This window comes from Babylonia areolata, chromosome 10 (genome assembly GCF_041734735.1).
Source record: "Babylonia areolata isolate BAREFJ2019XMU chromosome 10, ASM4173473v1, whole genome shotgun sequence".
Lineage (NCBI taxonomy): Eukaryota > Metazoa > Mollusca > Gastropoda > Neogastropoda > Buccinidae > Babylonia > Babylonia areolata.
In genome coordinates, this window is record NC_134885.1 from 19,507,024 (window position 1) to 19,525,316 (window position 18,293).

General features: G+C 43.3%; 1 protein-coding gene across 10 annotated transcripts in view; it reads left to right on the plus strand.

Moving 5' to 3' along the window:
• LOC143286865 (sphingolipid delta(4)-desaturase DES1-like) overlaps nucleotides 1-12,304 on the plus strand; it is a 48,131-nt gene extending 35,827 nt beyond the window's left edge. For 7 of the 10 annotated variants that reach the window (XM_076594742.1, XM_076594737.1, XM_076594741.1 and 4 more), the window contains one exon: nucleotides 8,338-12,303. In XM_076594742.1, the coding sequence (XP_076450857.1) occupies nucleotides 8,370-9,437 (1,068 nt within the window). In that variant the 5' untranslated portion in view covers nucleotides 8,338-8,369 and the 3' untranslated portion in view covers nucleotides 9,438-12,303. Of the gene's footprint in view, nucleotides 1-6,451; nucleotides 6,476-8,337 lie in introns of those variants that run through there. The other 3 variants (XM_076594736.1, XM_076594745.1, XM_076594743.1) reach the window with 2 other exon arrangements.
• The last annotated feature ends 5,989 nt before the right edge of the window (nucleotides 12,305-18,293 follow it).

Sequence of the window (18,293 nt, forward strand, 5' to 3'; positions counted from 1 at the left end):
AGTGTGCAGTGTAGTGTGTTGTAGTGTGCAGTGTAGTGTGTTGTAGTGTGCAGTGCAGTGTGTTGTAGTGTGCAGTGCAGTGTGTTGTAGCGTGCAGTGCAGTGTGTTGTAGTGTGCAGTGTGTTGTAGTGTGCAGTGCAGTGTGTTGTAGTGTACAGTGTGTTGTAGTGTGCAGTGCAGTGTGTTGTAGTGTACAGTGTGTTGTAGTGTGCAGTGCAGTGTGTTGTAGTGTGCAGTGCAGTGTGTTGTAGTGTACAGTGTGTTGTAGTGTGCAGTGCAGTGTGTTGTAGTGTGCAGTGCAGTGTGTTGTAGTGTGCAGTGCAGTGTGTTGTAGTGTGCAGTGTGTTGTAGTGTGCAGTGCAGTGTGTTGTAGCGTGCAGTGCAGTGTGTTGTAGTGTGCAGTGTAGTGTGTTGTAGTGTGCAATGTAGTGTGTTGTAGTGTGCAGTGTGTTGTAGTGTGCAGTGCAGTGTGTTGTAGTGTGCAGTGTGTTGTAGTGTGCAGTGTAGTGTGTTGTAGTGTGCAGTGCAGTGTGTTGTAGTGTGCAGTGTAGTGTGTTGTAGTGTGCAGTGTAGTGTGTTGTAGTGTGCAGTGTAGTGTGTTGTAGTGTTCAGTGCAGTGTGTTGTAGTGTTCAGTGCAGTGTGTTGTAGTGTGCAGTGCAGTGTGTTGTAGTGTTCAGTGTAGTGTGTTGTAGTGTTCAGTGCAGTGTGTTGTAGTGTGCAGTGTAGTGTGTTGTAGTGTGCAGTGTAGTGTGTTGTACTGTTTAGTGCAGTGTGTTGTAGTGTGCAGTGTAGTGTGTTGTAGTGTGCAATGTAGTGTGTTGTAGTGTTCAGTGCAGTGTGTTGTAGTGTGCAGTGCAGTGCAGTGTGTTGTAGTGTGCAGTGCAGTGCAGTGTGTTGTAGTGTGCAGTGCAGTGTAGTGTGTTGTAGTGTGCAGTGTAGTGTAGTGTGTTGTAGTGTGCAGTGCAGTGTGTTGTAGTGTGCAGTGTAGTGTGTTGTAGTGTGCAGTGCAGTGTGTTGTAGTGCGCTGTGCAGTGTGTTGTAGTGTTCAGTGTAGTGTGTTGTAGTGTGCAGTGCAGTGTGTTGTAGTGTGCTGTGCAGTGTGTTGTAGTGTGCAGTGCAGTGTGTTGTAGTGTGCAGTGCAGTGCAGTGTGTTGTAGTGTGCAGTGCAGTGTGTTGTAGTGTGCAGTGCAGTGCAGTGTGTTGTAGTGTGCAGTGCAGTGTGTTGTAGTGTGCAGTGCAGTGTGTTGTAGTGTGCAGTGCAGTGTGTTGTAGTGTGCAGTGCAGTGTGTTGTAGTGTGCAGTGCAGTGTAGTGTGTTGTAGTGTGCAGTGTAGTGTGCAGTGCAGTGTGTTGTAGTGTTCAGTGCAGTGTAGTGTGTTGTAGTGTGCAGTGTAGTGTGCAGTGCAGTGTGTTGTAGTGTGCAGTGTAGTGTGCAGTGCAGTGCAGTGTGTTGTAGTGTGCTGTGTAGTGTGTTGTAGTGTTTAGTGCAGTGTGTTGTAGTGTGCAGTGTAGTGTGTTGTAGTGTGCAGTGTAGTGTGCAGTGCAGTGTGTTGTAGTGTTCAGTGCAGTGTGTTGTAGTGTTTAGTGCAGTGTGTTGTAGTGTGCAGTGCAGTGTGTTGTAGTGTGCAGTGTAGTGTGTTGTAGTGTGCAATGTAGTGTGTTGTAGTGTTTAGTGCAGTGTGTTGTAGTGTGCAGTGCAGTGCAGTGTGTTGTAGTGTGCAGTGCAGTGCAGTGTGTTGTAGTGTGCAGCGTAGTGTGTTGTAGTGTGCAGCGCAGTGTGTTGTAGTGTGCAGCGTAGTGTGTTGTAGTGTGCAGTGCAGTGTGTTGTAGTGTGCAGTGTAGTGTGCTGCAGTGTTCATTATAGTGTGCAGTAGTGGTCAGTGCAGTGTGTTGTAGTGTGCAGTGTAGTGTGTTGTAGTGTGCAGTGTAGTGTGCAGTGTAGTGTGTTGTAGTGTGCAGTGTAGTGTGTGCAGTGTAGTGTGTTGTAGTGTGCAGTGCAGCGTGTTGTAGTGTGCAGTAGTGTTCAGTGCAGTGTGTTGTAGTGTGCAGTGTAGTGTGTTGTAGTGTGCAGTGTAGTGTGCTCTACTGTGCAATGTAGTGTGTTGTAGTGTGCAGCTTAGTGTGTCGTAGTGTTCAGTGTAGTGTGCAGTGCAGTGTGTTGTAGTGTGCAGTGTAGTGTGCAGTAGTGTGCAGTGCAGTGTGTTGTAGTGTGCAGTGTAGTGTGCAGTAGTATTCAGTGTAGTGTGTTGTAGTGTGAAGTGTAGTGTGTTGTAGTGTGCAGTGTAGTGTGCTCTACTGTGCAATGTAGTGTGTTGTAGTGTGCAGTGTAGTGTGTTGTAGTGTGCAGTGCAGTGTTTTTTAGTGTGCAGCGCAGTGTGTTGTAGTGTGCAGTGCAGTGTGTTGTAGTGTTCAGTGTAGTGTGTTGTAGTGTGCAGTGCAGTGTGTTGTAGTGTGCAGTGTAGTGTGTTGTAGTGTGCAGTGCAGTGTGTTGTAGTGTGCAGCGTATTGTGCCGTGTAGTGTGCAGCGTATTGTGCCGTGCAGTGTAGTGTGCAGCGTAGTGTGTTGTAGTGTGCAGCGTATTGTGCCGTGCAGTGTAGTGTGCAGCGTAGTGTGTTGTAGTGTGCAGCGTATTGTGCCGTGCAGTGCAGTGTGTTGCAGTGTGCAGTGCAGTGTGTTGTAGCGTGCAGTGCAGTGTGCTGTAGTGTGCAGTGTAGTGTGCAGCGTGAGTGTTGTAGTGTGCAGCGTATTGTGCCGTGCAGTGCAGTGTGTTGCAGTGTGCAGTGCAGTGTGTTGTAGCGTGCAGTGCAGTGTGCTGTAGTGTGCAGCGTAGTGTGCCGTGCAGTGTAGTGTGCAGCGTAGTGTGCTGTAGTGTGCAGCGTAGTGTGCCGTGCAGTGTAGTGTGCAGCGTAGTGTGCTGTAGTGTGCAGCGTAGTGTGCTATGCAGTGTGTTGTAGTGTGCAGTGGAATGTGCAGTGGAATGCAGTGTGGTGTAGTGTGCTGTCCAATGCAATGTATAGTGCAGTGTAGCGTAGTGTGCATTGCAATGTGTCCAGTGCAATGTAGTGTATTGTGCACTGTAGTGCTTTGCAACGTGCATTGTAATGTTTGTAGTGAGCAATGCAGTGTTGTGTAATGTGCAGTGCAAAGTAGTGTAAGGTGCAATGTAGTGTAAGGTGCAGTGCAATGTAGTGTAAGGTGCAGTGCGGTGTTGTGTATTGTACAGTGCAATGTAGTTTAATGTGCGGTGCGGTGTTGTGTATTGTACAGTGCAATGTAGTTTAATGTGCGATGCAATGTAGTGTGGTGTGCAGAACAATGCAGTGTAGTGCAGTGCCGTGTTGTGCAACGTGCAGTGCAGTGTGGCGTAATGTGCAGTGCAACGCAGTGTAGTGTGCAGTGCAGTGCAGTGTAACGTGCAGTGCTATGCAGTGTAGTGTGCAGTGCAGTGCAGTATATTGCACAGTGCTGTGTAGTGTAACGTGCAGTGCTATGTAGTGTAGTGTGCAGTGCAGTGCAGTGTATCGCACAGTGCTATGTAGTGTAACGTGCAGTGCTATGCAGTGTAGTGTGCAGTGCAGTGCAGTGTATCGCACAGTGCTGTGTAGTGTAACGTGCAGTGCTATGTAGTGTAGTGTGCAGTGCAGTGCAGTGTATTGCATAGTGCTATGTAGTGTAACGTGCAGTGCTATGTAGTGTAGTGTGCAGTGCAGTGCAGTGTATCGCACAGTGCTATGTAGTCTAACGTGCAGTGCTATGCAGTGTAGTGTGCAGTGCAGTGTATTGCATAGTGCTATGTAGTGTAACGTGCAGTGCTATGTAGTGTAGTGTGCAGTGCAGTGCAGTGTATCGCACAGTGCTATGTAGTGTAACGTGCAGTGCTATGTAGTGCAGTGTGCAGTGCAGTGCAGTGTATTGCATGATGCTATGTAGTGTAACGTGCAGTGCTATGGAGTGTAGTGTGCAGTGCAATGTAGGGCAGCGCAGGTGAAGGCAGTGTAGTGTAATGTGGTGTAGTAACGTGGTGTGGTGTTGTACACGTCATCATAGTATCCACTGGCCGTACTGCCTTGTTACTGCGACGAGGACTGGATTAAAAGAAGGAAAAAAAAAGAGAGGGAAAAAAAGAAGAAAAAAAGGCGTTGACCTCATTCTGGAAGAATACACTGTCTACTAGCAAAGGACTTTTTTTTTTTTCGTTTACTTTCGAGTGTAACAGACAAGAAATAGAGAGAGAAAGAGATTGTGTGTGTGTGTGTGTGTGTGTGTGTGTGCGTGCGTGCGTGCGTGCGTGTGTGTGTGTGTGTGTGTGTGTGTGTGGTGTGTGTTATATTCAGGATCTATACTACAAACAATACAGACAGGAACATAAAGATAACCAAACAACAAAAAGGCAAAGCCTTCATGGCTGTTCACGTGTGATTCCTGTTAATCTACAAATGATAACGATAAATAAACGAATGAATAAATGAATGAATTGATAAATACATACATAAATGAATGATTAAATTGACTAACTAATTAATTGATAAATTAATTAATAGTTAATCAGTTAATTGATTAATACATGAATGAATACATAAATAAAACACACACACACAGCGAGACCAACAACTCCGGAGCGAGGAGGGGCGAGGAATGTGTTACCAGTATCAGCACACAGGGCCCACATAATGATATTATGCCCTGTCTTGCACCACGAAATCGCCCAGTTTATGGTTACTTTCTCATACAATGACTGTTGAATTGCTGTTGTTAGACGACGTGTAAACTTCATATCCAGATTATATGTTTTGCTGACATTAAAAAAACAACAACGAGTTTTTGTGTTTGAGTGTTTATTTCTTTACTTATGAATTTACTTTTTACTTAAAAAAAAAATCTTCTTGTTCTTTGTTGTTTGTTTGTTTTGAATTGGGTTGCGCTGGCACGTAAATGCACAGTTTTTTTTATTCATGTATTTGGGTTTTTTTACTTTTTTTTGTTTGTTGAGAATTATGTTGCGCTGGAAGGCAAACACACAGTCCTGATCACATATGATAGGCAATTTTCTAATATCCTAAAAACTTTCAGTGTGGTTATACGTTAGTATCAGTCGAACCTTTAACTTTTTTTCCCCCTTGCATAGAACGTTATATTTGTTTCTTCAACATCCTCACCGTCATATTTTCATACTACATTTTCCATCAAAACAGCGAAAAGATAACTTATTACATATTTGGTAATGTCAGTACATGAATTATAGGTAATAGTTTGCAAGGGTATTTCTAAATTATAAACCAAAATAAAAGACAATGATTTTTTTTTTTTTTAAGTGGAAGCTTTCACCTATTCCCATCTTTTTACCAAGAGTTTACCTATCAGATATTTCAAAACAAAAGTAGTTATCGGATGCTGAAATCGACAAGAAGTAAACCGCATCACCGACTGGAATATTCAAAAAATGAATTCCATTTAATCCAGTACCCGCTTTATAATACTGCTGTGCAGTGAACACCTCGACAGTGTGGTCAATATCATTATGTGTGTGGTCCATTTATGTGTTTTTTTGTTTTTGTTTTGTTTTTGTTGTTTTTTCTACTTCTTTTCTTCTGATTCTTCTAACTGCGAACAAGAAGCGGAATGGCATGCTGTCTTAAATGCGCGATTTTGGCTGATCTAATCAGGTAGCAAACTGGAAATGACCCCAACAAAATGTTGCTGATCCACAGGTGAATTATATGATTTACACCAGCTGGAAATACAGTTCAACCTGGAAGACGTATACCCTTATAAGATATTGGAATGTGTGAAATTACGTTTTTGTTTTCTTTTATCAACCAGTTTATACAAAGTATTTACACACACACGCGCGCGCGCGCGCGCACGCACACACACACACACACACACACACGCACGCACGCACGCACGCACACACACACACACACACACACACACACACACGGTCAAAGGAAACAGGGATTCACTGTTTCCACGCCTCGACCCAAACCGCGTTGTTTAAAAAAAAAATCCAGTCAGGTAGCGGAGAGACGGAAAAACGTAATTTGTTTAAGAATTGTCCGTTTTGGGCTTTTGTGTCAAGAGTAAGTAACTTCTTCTTCGTTCGTGGGCTGGGACCTTCACGTTCACTCGTATGCTCGGAGTGGGCTTTTACATGTATGTAACCTCCACTGGTTACCTATTGAGAAAATAATAGATTAAAGCTCTCTCTCCTGTGATACAAATTTATGATTGGCATGTCTCCTTACTTTTCTGAGCTTCTGCAATACTACTCTCCATCTCGCCGGCTCCGATCATCAGGTGATGACAGTCTCTTAAAAATCCCATCCTACAGAACCAGATCACATGGAAAACGCACTTTTTCTGTCCAGGCTTCCTCCACATGGAACTCACTCCCGTTTCCTGTCCGCCATGCTGTTTCTTGCCCTTCTTTCAACACCTATTGGAAAACTCATTCATTTCCAGCCATTCAAACCAGTAAATAACTCCTTGTCTTCACTTTTATGTTTTAGCCATGTTTTTACTTCTACTAATTTTTTATATACTATTTTAAACGTACACATGTTCATATGCGCGCGCGTGTGTGTGTCTACATCTTGTGTGGAGTGGGTGTGGGTTTGTGGGTTGCATTTGGAGCGGGAGGTTTTGTGCGTGCGGGTGTATTCGTGTGTTTTTAGTATGCATACATCATTGTATTTTTCATTGTAAACGCCCGGGGCTTTTGTTTCATTAGATTGGGCGTATCAAATGTACTTTTTGTTTATTATTATCATTATGACAGTTTTTACTCCAGCCGTGTAGGCAGTCATACTCTGTGTTCGGGGGGTGCATGTCTGGTACGTTCTTGTGCCCATGACCCACCGAGTGCTGTCATGGATCACGGGATCTTTGGCGTGGCGTATTGATCTCCTGACAAGTGATAACAAACGACGCCTAAACTTGCACGTCAGCAGTTGAAGCGTCACCTACACCAGACTCACACTTTTCCTGTTATCCGAGGCACAGTTTAATTGGAATGCGGATTAATTACATGTATGTGAACACTATGAGTGGGTCAATGTACTTTCGAGATATAGTATTACATATGACCAACCGGTATTAGTCATGAATTTATCAGCTAGAGACAAAGACAGACAGACAGCCAGAAAGAGAGAGAAAACTACCTTACTTATCTAGGATGAAGAGATTTCCATAAATTGAGGCTTCAGAGGCCACACGCGTTTACTTTACAACGTCGTCGATACACTGAGCACAGCGATATTTGAACTCCGAACTCACGGTAAGGATGTTAAACTGGACAGTATTGCAAGTGCGACAAAAACCTGCAAGGAAAATAATTCTGCCCTTCAGCTGGGAATAAACGAACTCTGAAAATGTAACAATATTTAGCTTTTTAAGCGGAATTATTACATTTTCAAATGTTCATGCTGTAATCCGTGTTGTAACGATCCCCGCGTAACTGACACTGCATTCTTATTTTATGGATAAATCAAAAACAGGTTGACTGTTATAGGATGTTTTCTGTTAAAATGCTAATCATGTTTGACCAGATGCGTTTGTGTGAAAGAGAAGGGCGGGTGAATGGGAGGGGGGGGGGATGCAGTTGAAGTATTGAGTGTGTACGTGTATGTGTCTGTGTTTGCGTGTGTCTGTGCGTGTTTATTATGATTGTGTTTGCCGCGTAGTATCACTGATAAAGAAATACGTTAAAGTCAACCACCGCGTTGAAGTGAACGTTAAAGAAGTAAACTGTTTGAAATGGTCAGGAAACCAGAACATGAGCTCAGTGCCAGGACAGTAACCAGACAACGCTTTTGTCGCCTGAGGAAATAATCACGATGGCGGCACAGACTCAGCTTCAAATATCAGTGATTAATCAATTCCAAAATGTAGGTTAAAGAAATATTTCTCGCACCTTGCCTTCTCTGAAACTGATTGAAGTTAACTCGAAATGAACTGAACATTACCTGTGTAACTGAAAAGAATTTCTTCAAGTAGAATAAAGGCATTGAACACAGCCACGTTGATATCAGCAATCTCTAGAGCTCTAAGCTTTCGAAACAGAGAGAGAGAGAGTACCCAGAATCATAAATTATTAGTTTTTATTTCACGGCTGCATCGCACGCACACAAATCCAAACACACATACACCATATATACACGCGCGTGTGTGTGCTCACGCACGTCGTGCGTATGAGTGCACGTGTGAGTGCGTATGAGTGCGTGAGTCTGTGTGTGTGCACATACATACGCTTGCAGACAGAGAAAAGAGGAGATAGAAACGCTTTGTCATTTCATCCAGTTTAAAGAAAATTTTTTTTAAATGTTTTTATGTTTCAGACCCTGAATGCACAAGAGCACCCCAGCCACACATGATGACGACAAGCCACAGCTCCACCTTCAGTCCCCCCTCCCCACCCACCCAGCCAGAAGACCTGAAAGGCGAGGAGGAGGAGGAGGAGGAGTGGGACCCGGAGCATGAGTACACCGAGGAGCCCCACGCCTCCCGACGGCGGGAGATCCTCCGCAAACACCCGGAGATCAAGAGGCTGATGGGGTACGATCCTTTCATCGCCGTCATCGTCACGGCCGAGGTCCTGGCTCAGATCTTCTTCTCCTGGCTCCTGCAGGACAGCTCCTGGCCCTGCATCCTGCTCCTGGGCTACTTCCTGAGCCCCTTCTTCAACCAGTCGCTGGGCGTGGCCATGCACGAGATGGGTCACAACCTGGCCTTCGGACACCGCCGGGCCTGGATGAACCGCCTGCTGGGCATCTGGTGCAACCTTCCGCTGGCCGTGCCCATGGCCATCACCTTCAAGAAGTACCACGCCCTGCACCACCGCTACCTCGGCGACGACATCGACGATGTGGACGTCCCGTGCAAGCTGGAGACCTACTTCTTCCACCACCCGCTGACCAAGTTCCTGTGGATGGTCTTCCACCCGTTGTTCTACGCCGTGCGGCCCTTCTACAAGTGCCCCAGACCCCTCTCCGCCTGGGAACTCGTCAACGTCGTCTCTCAGCTGACGTTCGATTACGTCATATACGTGAATTTCGGGGTCAAATCACTTATGTATTTGCTGTTAGGGCTGGCGTTCGGATTGAGTTTCCACCCCTTGGCGGCTCATTACATCTCCGAGCACTACTTTCTGAAGGGTGGAGAACCCACCCATTCTTACTACGGACCGCTGAACTGGATTCTCTTCAACGCTGGTTTTCATAACGAGCATCATGACTTTCCATATATCCCTTACTCCAGGCTGCCTGAGGTGAAACGGCTGGCTCCAGAGTTCTACGACAACCTCCCCCATCATTCCTCCTGGGTGAAAGTGCTGTGGGATTTTGTGTTTGATGTTCAGACTGCGCCGCACGCGAAGGGCGAGGGGGTGGAGGAGGAGGGTGCGTGTCAGCATGGACTGCTTTACCGAAAGGTTCTGTGAACTGGTTGGGGTCCTCTTTATGCTGATCTTTGAGTGTTTGTGAGATTGCAGAGGTCTGCTCGCACGCACGCACGCGCACACACACACACACACACACACACACACACACACACACACACACACACACACACACGCACACACACACACACATTCATTCATTCATTCACTCATTCATCCGCACAGCGTGCTAATGATCTCACAAATGACAAAAATTGTTATTTTGATAATGGTGATGTTACCCTTTCCACTGTTATTCTGTATTTTATTCCATATACGTTATTTCTATGCCAGTGAATTGTAATCATCCATTGAATAACATATATACATATCAGTGACACCTGTGTCCAGTTATATTCTTACAGTTTGCATGTAAAAGACATGTGATATGTAGCACATAAATAACATATAGATAGACCGTGTTTGGTTTTTCTTGTCATAACATATATGGATAAATGTTATCAGGCAGAAGTTGAAGAACAAGAGTAGTTTGGATGACAACAAACAAAACAGAACAATACAGCAGAGTGTAGATTTTCAGTCAGCGTATACACGGAAAAAGTTTCGTTTTGTTTGTTTTTTCCTTTCACAATCAGAAATAAGAGTACAATGGAGGATGAACAATTTATATTTTATCATACAATAGAGAACTCATTTTAAATTTAAGACATGTTCCATCGTAAGTCGGAATATGACATGGAAAATCATAGCAATGTATTGTCATCAAGGTACTTTTTTTCTATTCTAAAGAACGACTGTGTTTGAGTTCACCAAGAATAGGTTTTATTTTGAGGTAATTTTCTTAATTCTGCACAAGCAGGTAACAACAGGAGACCCTTTCGGATGTCATTTGGAGGAGACGATAAACCGAGGACCCGTATGCAACATGCACTTAGCGCACGTAAAACAACCCACTGCAACAAAAGGGTTGTCTCAGGCAAAATTCTGTAGAAAAATCCGCTTCGATAGGAAAAAACAACAACAATAACAAAAAAACAACAACTGCATCCAGGAAAAAAAGAAAGAAAGAAAAAAGGGTAGCGCTCTCAGTGTAGCGCCGCGCCCTCCTTGAGGAGAGCAGCCCGAATTTCACACAGAGAAATCTGTTGTGACAAAAATTAGTAATACAATACAATACAATAAACTTTAGACATTCGTATTTGGTGGCCTTTCTGCCTGACGTTTATCTGTACAAAACGAGATCAGCTGAACGTTGAATGAAAGCTTCCAACGTGTACAGTGTGGGCGAATTCAGACAATTCATGAGATTCAACTGTTCCCCAATAATGTTGCATTTTGTCCTGAATATATCAAAGCTTGTATTCATCATTTTCAGCTGCCATTTGGGTTTAAAATTCCATGACAAAATCTGAGATGAATCTAATTATTTTTTCTTTCTTTAATTTTCTTTTTGTTTTCTAGAAATCTGTTCCCCTCTCAGTAAGCATACTTTTCCGTTTTCAGCTTTAATATCAAGCATTTTAAACTTTTGCAGGAGTTAATGTTTTGTGAATCATTGTTCTTTAACATCATCCCTCGTGAATTTGGTAACAATCTGGTATTTTCATTAGTTATTTTTTCCCTTTTCAAACATATTCAATGGAACGTTCCCAACTTCTTTGGCATTTGTTATGGCTTAAGAATCACCACTTTCAATGTGAATGAAGTAAAAGTGCAATTTGTGCTGCCCGGATTTTAAAGTGAAAAGAGCTGTTGTTGATTTTAAACTTCACCAAAACATAACCAAGTTGATTGCCTGCGATGTCGTTACTCTTTTCCAGCCCGGTTTGTGTGTCAGTTGTGACTATATATATATATATATATATATATATATATATAATCTGATTTGTTTTGTTCTATATTGTAATGTCCTAATTGTTTATATTGGGAGACAAGAATTTGTATTTTTTCCTTCCATTTCAATTTTTTGTTGTTTTTTTTCTTAATGATAATGACTTTTTTTTCAAAACCGGTTGCCTTTTCTGCTTTTTAATCTTATTCTGTTTTGTTGAAACCTTTTTACTGTGATTTCTTTCCGGGACATCGCCGATGCTTGTGTGAAAGGCTGTGTGTTTGAACATGCTTTTTGTTTGTGATGACCTTAAGTTATGCATTATTTATACAGTGTATAAAAATGTTTTGAAACCGATGTTCCCTGTCTGTAATGGTTCGAAGTTGATCTATTATGATGTCTTCTCAATCCAATCTCTCCCGGGCGGACACGAAAGCCCAGTAAATCTTCATCGTTCAGAGTTATTGCTTATTCATTCGACGCCCATTTCCTCATGACTTCTTCGCTCTTTCAGAGCACACCCCGACGCTTCACAAGCCAACACTGTCATCCAGGTCCAGTGTGATAAACACTGGCCAACGACAGAGTAACAATTACCTTGGCGGTGGTTCGTCGTCATGGACAATGGCTGGTCGTGCACTGTACCCAGTTCGTTCTTGTGGGTTCGAATTTGGCTTACCGTTGCAAAAACCCTTAAAAATGATATGGTAGAGAGTCATTGCTGTTCTCTTAAATGGCAGAGTCTGAAACAACACATTGTTGTTCTCTCCTAGGGCACGGTCAGAATCAGTCCATTGATGTTCTCTCCAACGGTGGAGACAGAATCATCTGTTCGCACCGTTCATACCCTTGTACCATTAACCTCCCCTCCCCCTCCACTTGCCCCTGTCCGCCCTCCCGTGTCTGCAGTAACTCATTGTGTGGTCCCTACAACACAGAACGTCGCCGGCTTTCCAGGGCTTCTGACACATAGCCAAAGGGTGAACTTGGGGACCGGGTACATAACGATACATAACGATACGAAATAGTCTGAGGCATTTCCAGCATACTGATCACGACGTCAGAAAGTCTGTCTGTCTGTCTGTCTGTCTGTCTGTCTGTCTGTCTGTCTCTCTCTCTCTCTCTCTCTCTCTCTCTCTCTCTCTCGCGTCTTTTTTTCCAGACATGGTGTCAGATCTGGAATGACATTGGAATGACAGCATCGTGATGTATTGATGATGGTGACAACAGTAGTAGCAGTAGAAGTAATAGTAGTAGTAATGGTGATGATGGTGATAATTGATAATATGATATGAAGAAGAACAGTAATAATGATAACAATAGAAATAATGATAATTGATTTGACTATGATGATGATGATTATTATTACTGTTGTTGCTTTTGTAAATTCAGTTTCAAAACTATTTAAAATTCATCGCCCATTGTAACTTGTAAATATAAGTTGCTTCTATTTTTCAAAGCAGTATTCCATCTATCTACCTACCTATCTATTAATCACTGATTTTAAAATCACTTTCACGTGTTCTTTTCATAAATGTGCACAATTTAAGGGAAAAAAAACTTCTATTGATAGAGAATCAAACACAAACACACGCTTCCGCGTGCAAGCTGAGACTCCAGTGCTGTTAACAGTGAATATGCACCCTACCCTCCTCACCACCCACCCCCTTTCAAAAAGAAATGGAAAGGGTTGGCTTGTACGAGCGCACTCGCACGCCAGGGACAGTTGGAGGCAGAAAAAGTAATCAGAGTCTTAATGACTTATGGATAAAGTGATCGATTGTCTGAGCTGAGCGTAGCAATCCGTCGATTGTCTGAGCGTACCAGTCCGTGAAACCAGGTTCCACTGAATGAATGAGCCACTCTTTCATTACTGTTGCTGAGACAAAACTAACTGCTACCTTCAGAGCGAGCCAACCAAAAGAGCTTCTCGAGTTTAAATCACGCCTGTTCATGAACACGGCAATGTCGAAAGAACTTCTTGAGCTTAAATCACACGTGTTCATGAAAACGGCAATGTCGAAAGAACTTCTTGAGCTTAAATCACACGTGTTCATGAACACGGCAATGTCGAAAGAACTTCTTGAGCTTAAATCACACGTGTTCATGAACACGGCAATGTCGAAAGAACTTCTTGAGCTTAAATCACACGTGTTCATGAACACGGCAATGTCGAAAGAACTTGTTGAGCTTAAATCACACGTGTTCATGAACACGGCAATGTCGAAAGAACTTGTTGAGCTTAAATCACACGTGTTCATGAACACGGCAATGTCGAAAGAACTTGTTGAGCTTAAATCACACGTGTTCATGAACACGGCAATGTCGAAAGAACTTGTTGAGCTTAAATCACACGTGTTCATGAACACGGCAATGTCGAAAGAACTTGTTGAGCTTAAATCACACGTGTTCATGAACACGGCAATGTCGAAAGAACTTGTTGAGCTTAAATCACACGTGTTCATGAACACGGCAATGTCGAAAGAACTTGTTGAGCTTAAATCACACGTGTTCATGAACACGGCAATGGCGAATTGTAAACTGAAGAGTGAAAGCAGAATGACCTTTGAAGTACCGAGATCGCCGTTAAAGGACAGTGTTTGTAGGTTAATGATCTTAGCTTTCTTTGCCATCGAGGGAAATACATAACTCCGGAAAGAAGAAAACCTGATGACCGTCTTCATTCATGTATCAGTCAAAAGGAAGGCGTATTAGGCACTGGGGATGGATGCTTTGTGCTTCATGTATTGGATCAGGTTGGTACCTGATATCAGTTACCAGTGGAAAGAGAAAGGATCCACCTTTTTAGGCATGCTTGTCTTTACGTTGAGGGATGGCGGGGTACATGGATGAGAGAGTGTAGTCAGCGTTGTGCAGCAGAAATAAATACTCCACTATGATCATATCTGTTATGAGAAAAATTTACACAGGATTATTATCCAGTTGAAGTAACTAGTAGCTCCAGGTTAAAAACAACAACAACAACAAAACAGCCGAAATCAATGGTCGGAATTTGGGTTTCCTGTCATGTTATTGTATCAGTAAATGCTCGTTAACTTGATTGTGAAATCTGCAGAGAGAAAAAATAGACGAGGAACGCATAGTGGCTTAGATTTGTTTGGCGAGAGAAATGTTAACCACATGAGTGCTAAAATCTTTAAACTATTCTCCACCTGTACCAGCTAGTTTCGTGCTCAGATCACAGGACCATAAAGTTTACAATATAACCAAAACAAATCTTGTCATGCTGACCACCAAACGCTGAAAGGTTCTATGACATGAACGAAACAGAAAGCATCACCTGTCTATGAGATACGGAAAGCATGTTACGACACCTGAGGATCGGGCGGGTAGGGACTGACCGGCAGGGGAAAGGGGTGGGGACTGACCGGCAGGGGAAAGGGGGGACTGACCGGCAGGGGAAAGGGGTGGGGACTGACCGGCAGGGGAAAGGGGTAGGGACTGACCGGCAGGGGAAAGGGGTGGGGACTGGCAGGGGAAAGGGGTGACTGACAGGCAGGGGAAAGGGGTGGGGACTGACAGGGGAAAGGGGTGGGGACTGACAGGCAGGGGAAAGGGGTGGGGACTGGCAGGGGAAAGGGGTGGGGACTGACAGGCAGGGGAAAGGGGTGACTGACAGGCAGGGGAAAGGGGTGGGGACTGACAGGGGAAAGGGGTGGGGACTGACAGGCAGGGGAAAGGGGTGGGGACTGGCAGGGGAAAGGGGTGGGGACTGACAGGCAGGGGAAAGGGGTGGGGACTGTCAGGCAGGGGAAAGGGGTGACTGACAGGCAGGGGAAAGGGGTGGGGACTGACAGGCAGGGGAAAGGGGTGGGGACTGTCAGGCAGGGGAAAGGGGTGACTGACAGGCAGGGGAAAGGGGTGGGGACTGACCGGCAGGGGAAAGGGGTGGGGACTGACAGGCAGGGGAAAGGGGTGACTGACAGGCAGGGGAAAGGGGTGGGGACTGACAGGCAGGGGAAAGGGGTGGGGGACTGTCAGGCAGGGGAAAGGGGTGACTGACAGGCAGGGGAAAGGGGTGGGGACTGACCGGCAGGGGAAAGGGGTGGGGACTGACAGGCAGGGGAAAGGGGTGGGGACTGACCGGCAGGGAAAGGGGTGGGGACTGACAGGCAGGGGAAAGGGGTGGGGACTGACAGGCAGGGGAAAGGGGTGGGGACCGGCAGGGGAAAGGGGTGGGGACTGACAGGGGAAAGGGGTGGGGACCGGCAGGGGAAAGGGGTGGGGACTGACAGGGGAAAGGGGTGGGGACCGGCAGGGGAAAGGGGGTGGGGACTGACAGGGGAAAGGGGTGGGGACCGGCAGGGGAAAGGGGTGGGGACTGACCGGCAGGGGAAAGGGGTGAGGGGCAAAGCGGGTGCTGCAAGATGTTTCCTTGACAGCCAGAACACCATCAAGGATTCAATTGTATGTTTATTTGTTTATTCATTTACAGTCTGCTCATCTAAGATGATGATTTTCGACTGAAAATAATAATAATAATAACAATTATTATTATTATCATCATTATTATCATCATTATTATCATTATCATTACTACTACTACTACTACTACTACTACATGATCATTTCTGAAAATTAATGGCAGGGAAAGAATCATTCAACTTAAAAGGGGGCGGGTGAGATAGAGGAGGGGGGGGGAAGAGTACAACATATAGAATGGAGAGGGTGGGTGTCAGTGATTGGAGAAAGACAAACATAACATTGGAAGGATGTGTGTGAGTGGGCAGGGGGGAAGCGGGATTAGGACAGAAAATTGATCAATAATCAAATATTGTAATCCGGAATTGAAGAACTCGGGTTTCTCTGCAAATTACCCGAGGCCCTGATGACCGAAGGGCAACAACTCCTGTACCAGATCGATTCATTCATCTTTGCCTGGCCCCAGTCCGCTGTGTGGTGGATGGTGACTGTTGGCAATAGTCCACACGCCGACACTGAGAAAGAGAGGGCTGTTCGTGTCGTGGAGTAAATCATCCTGCGTGAACCACGCACCTTGCCTTGTCAGGAGAAATGTAACTTTCAGTGATGAATCAGTCTGCTGTCTTTGGAATACGACAGGACAGTGAATGGGTTATCGCTGTATGGAAAGGACACTTTCAGTCTTTCAGTCACTCGTTGGGAATACTATGGGGCAAGATGCCATCAACTTGGTTTTGTAAAAGAAATGTATGTCATCAGATTCAAGAAAAGTGTCTCTCGTCAAGCCAGTGGAAGGTGACCCCATCCAGCCGCCTTAACACGCAGTTGTTAACTGATATTGTGTTAACGTCTACACGTTCAATTTGACTTACGTCCCTGGGTCTGAGTCCAACAGAACACATCTTGGATACGTCAGACACACATACCCAGCAGCGGTCTGTTGGCGGCTTACAGGAACTCTTCCAGACACCGTTCTAGGAATGGGTAGCCGTCACAGCCAGTGTCATCCACACCGTTGTCTGTTCCATACCCACATGATGACAAGACAATGCCGATCCTCAGGGTGGCCACACACCCTGCTGTCTCCTAGCGTCACTGTTTTCCTGTTCACGACTGCATAGGCTTCAGTTTGTGATACGTTTCCGTGTTTGATCGACTTCATTGAAAATCTATCCTTGTCTATAATAATAATAATTTCCATGCATGTAACATTTCGTTGAAAATATATTACACCTCCCAAGAATCTGGTCAGTGATAATGATTTCCATGCATGTTAAACTTTCAAAAACTTGTTTATTTCAAAAACTTCTCTCACAATGTGGTTTTGCTACGAAATGTCATTCTTCAATTACAAAATCATATTAGATTTCGAGATATTTGAAATACTTAAACAATATATTTACAGATTTTTAACAACTGCTTCGTTACGTTTAATCATCAGTGTTCGATGTTTGCAAAATGCACACGTGCTTCACACAGCTGGTCATACTGACCTTTGGAATCACAGTTCAGTTTTTATTTGTACAATCACATCTTTGTGTGCGATTCACAAACATTGCCCTTGGTAGTAACTCCAAACAAAACAGCTCTCTGCTTCTACTTCAAGACGATCTTGATAATTGTAGTAGAAAATTTCATAGAAATTGATAGAGAAATAGTCGACAATTTTCATGTTTATACGATTATTCTGGTTGTATCAGATTTCATGAGATGGGGTAAAGAACAGCCGATATAGAATATTGTTAGACTCGCTCAAGGATGTGACATGATACCTCATGTAATTATTTGGGCAGCACAATTATTTTAAAAATAGCAAGCCATTAGACGGTGCAATAGCCGAGTGGCTAAAGCGTTGGACTTTCAATCCGAGGGTCCCGGATGCGAATCTCGGTAACGGCGCCTGGTGGGTAAAGGGTGCAGATTTTCCCGATCTACCAGGTCAACAGATGTACAGACCTGCTAGTGCCTGAACCCCCTACGTGGGTATACGTAAGCAGAAGATCAAATACGCACGTTAATGATCCTGTAACCCATGTCAGTATTCGGTGGGTTATGGAGACACAAAAAACACCAGTATGCATTTAAAAAGTAAGATACAATAATTAATTAATAAAAAAAATTATATTTAAATAAAAGAAAAATAAATATTTTAAAAAAAATATTAATTTATAAAATAAAATTTAAATAAATGTAATTAAAAATAATTAAAAAATAAAAAAAAACAAAAAAAAATTAATTAAATTTATTTAACTTTTTTTAAAAATAATAAAAAGTATAAAAATATTTATAAATTTATAAATTTAAAAAAAGTAATAAAATTATATTAAATAATTATTATAAAATATAAAATTATGATTAAAAAAATAAAAATAAAATTGAAATTTAAAAGTAAAAAATTTTTAAATAAAATAAATATTAATTTAAAAAAATTATTAATAAAATAGTATTTATTAATAAAAATAAAAAGAAAAATTTAATAAATTTAATAAATTAAAATTAACAATAAAATTATATGTAAAATATATATAATCTTAATTTAACTTTAATTAAAGTTAACACAATCTTAATAAATTAATAAAAAGCATGAACCACGACAGAGTCATCGGCAAGTCGATGTTGGTCGT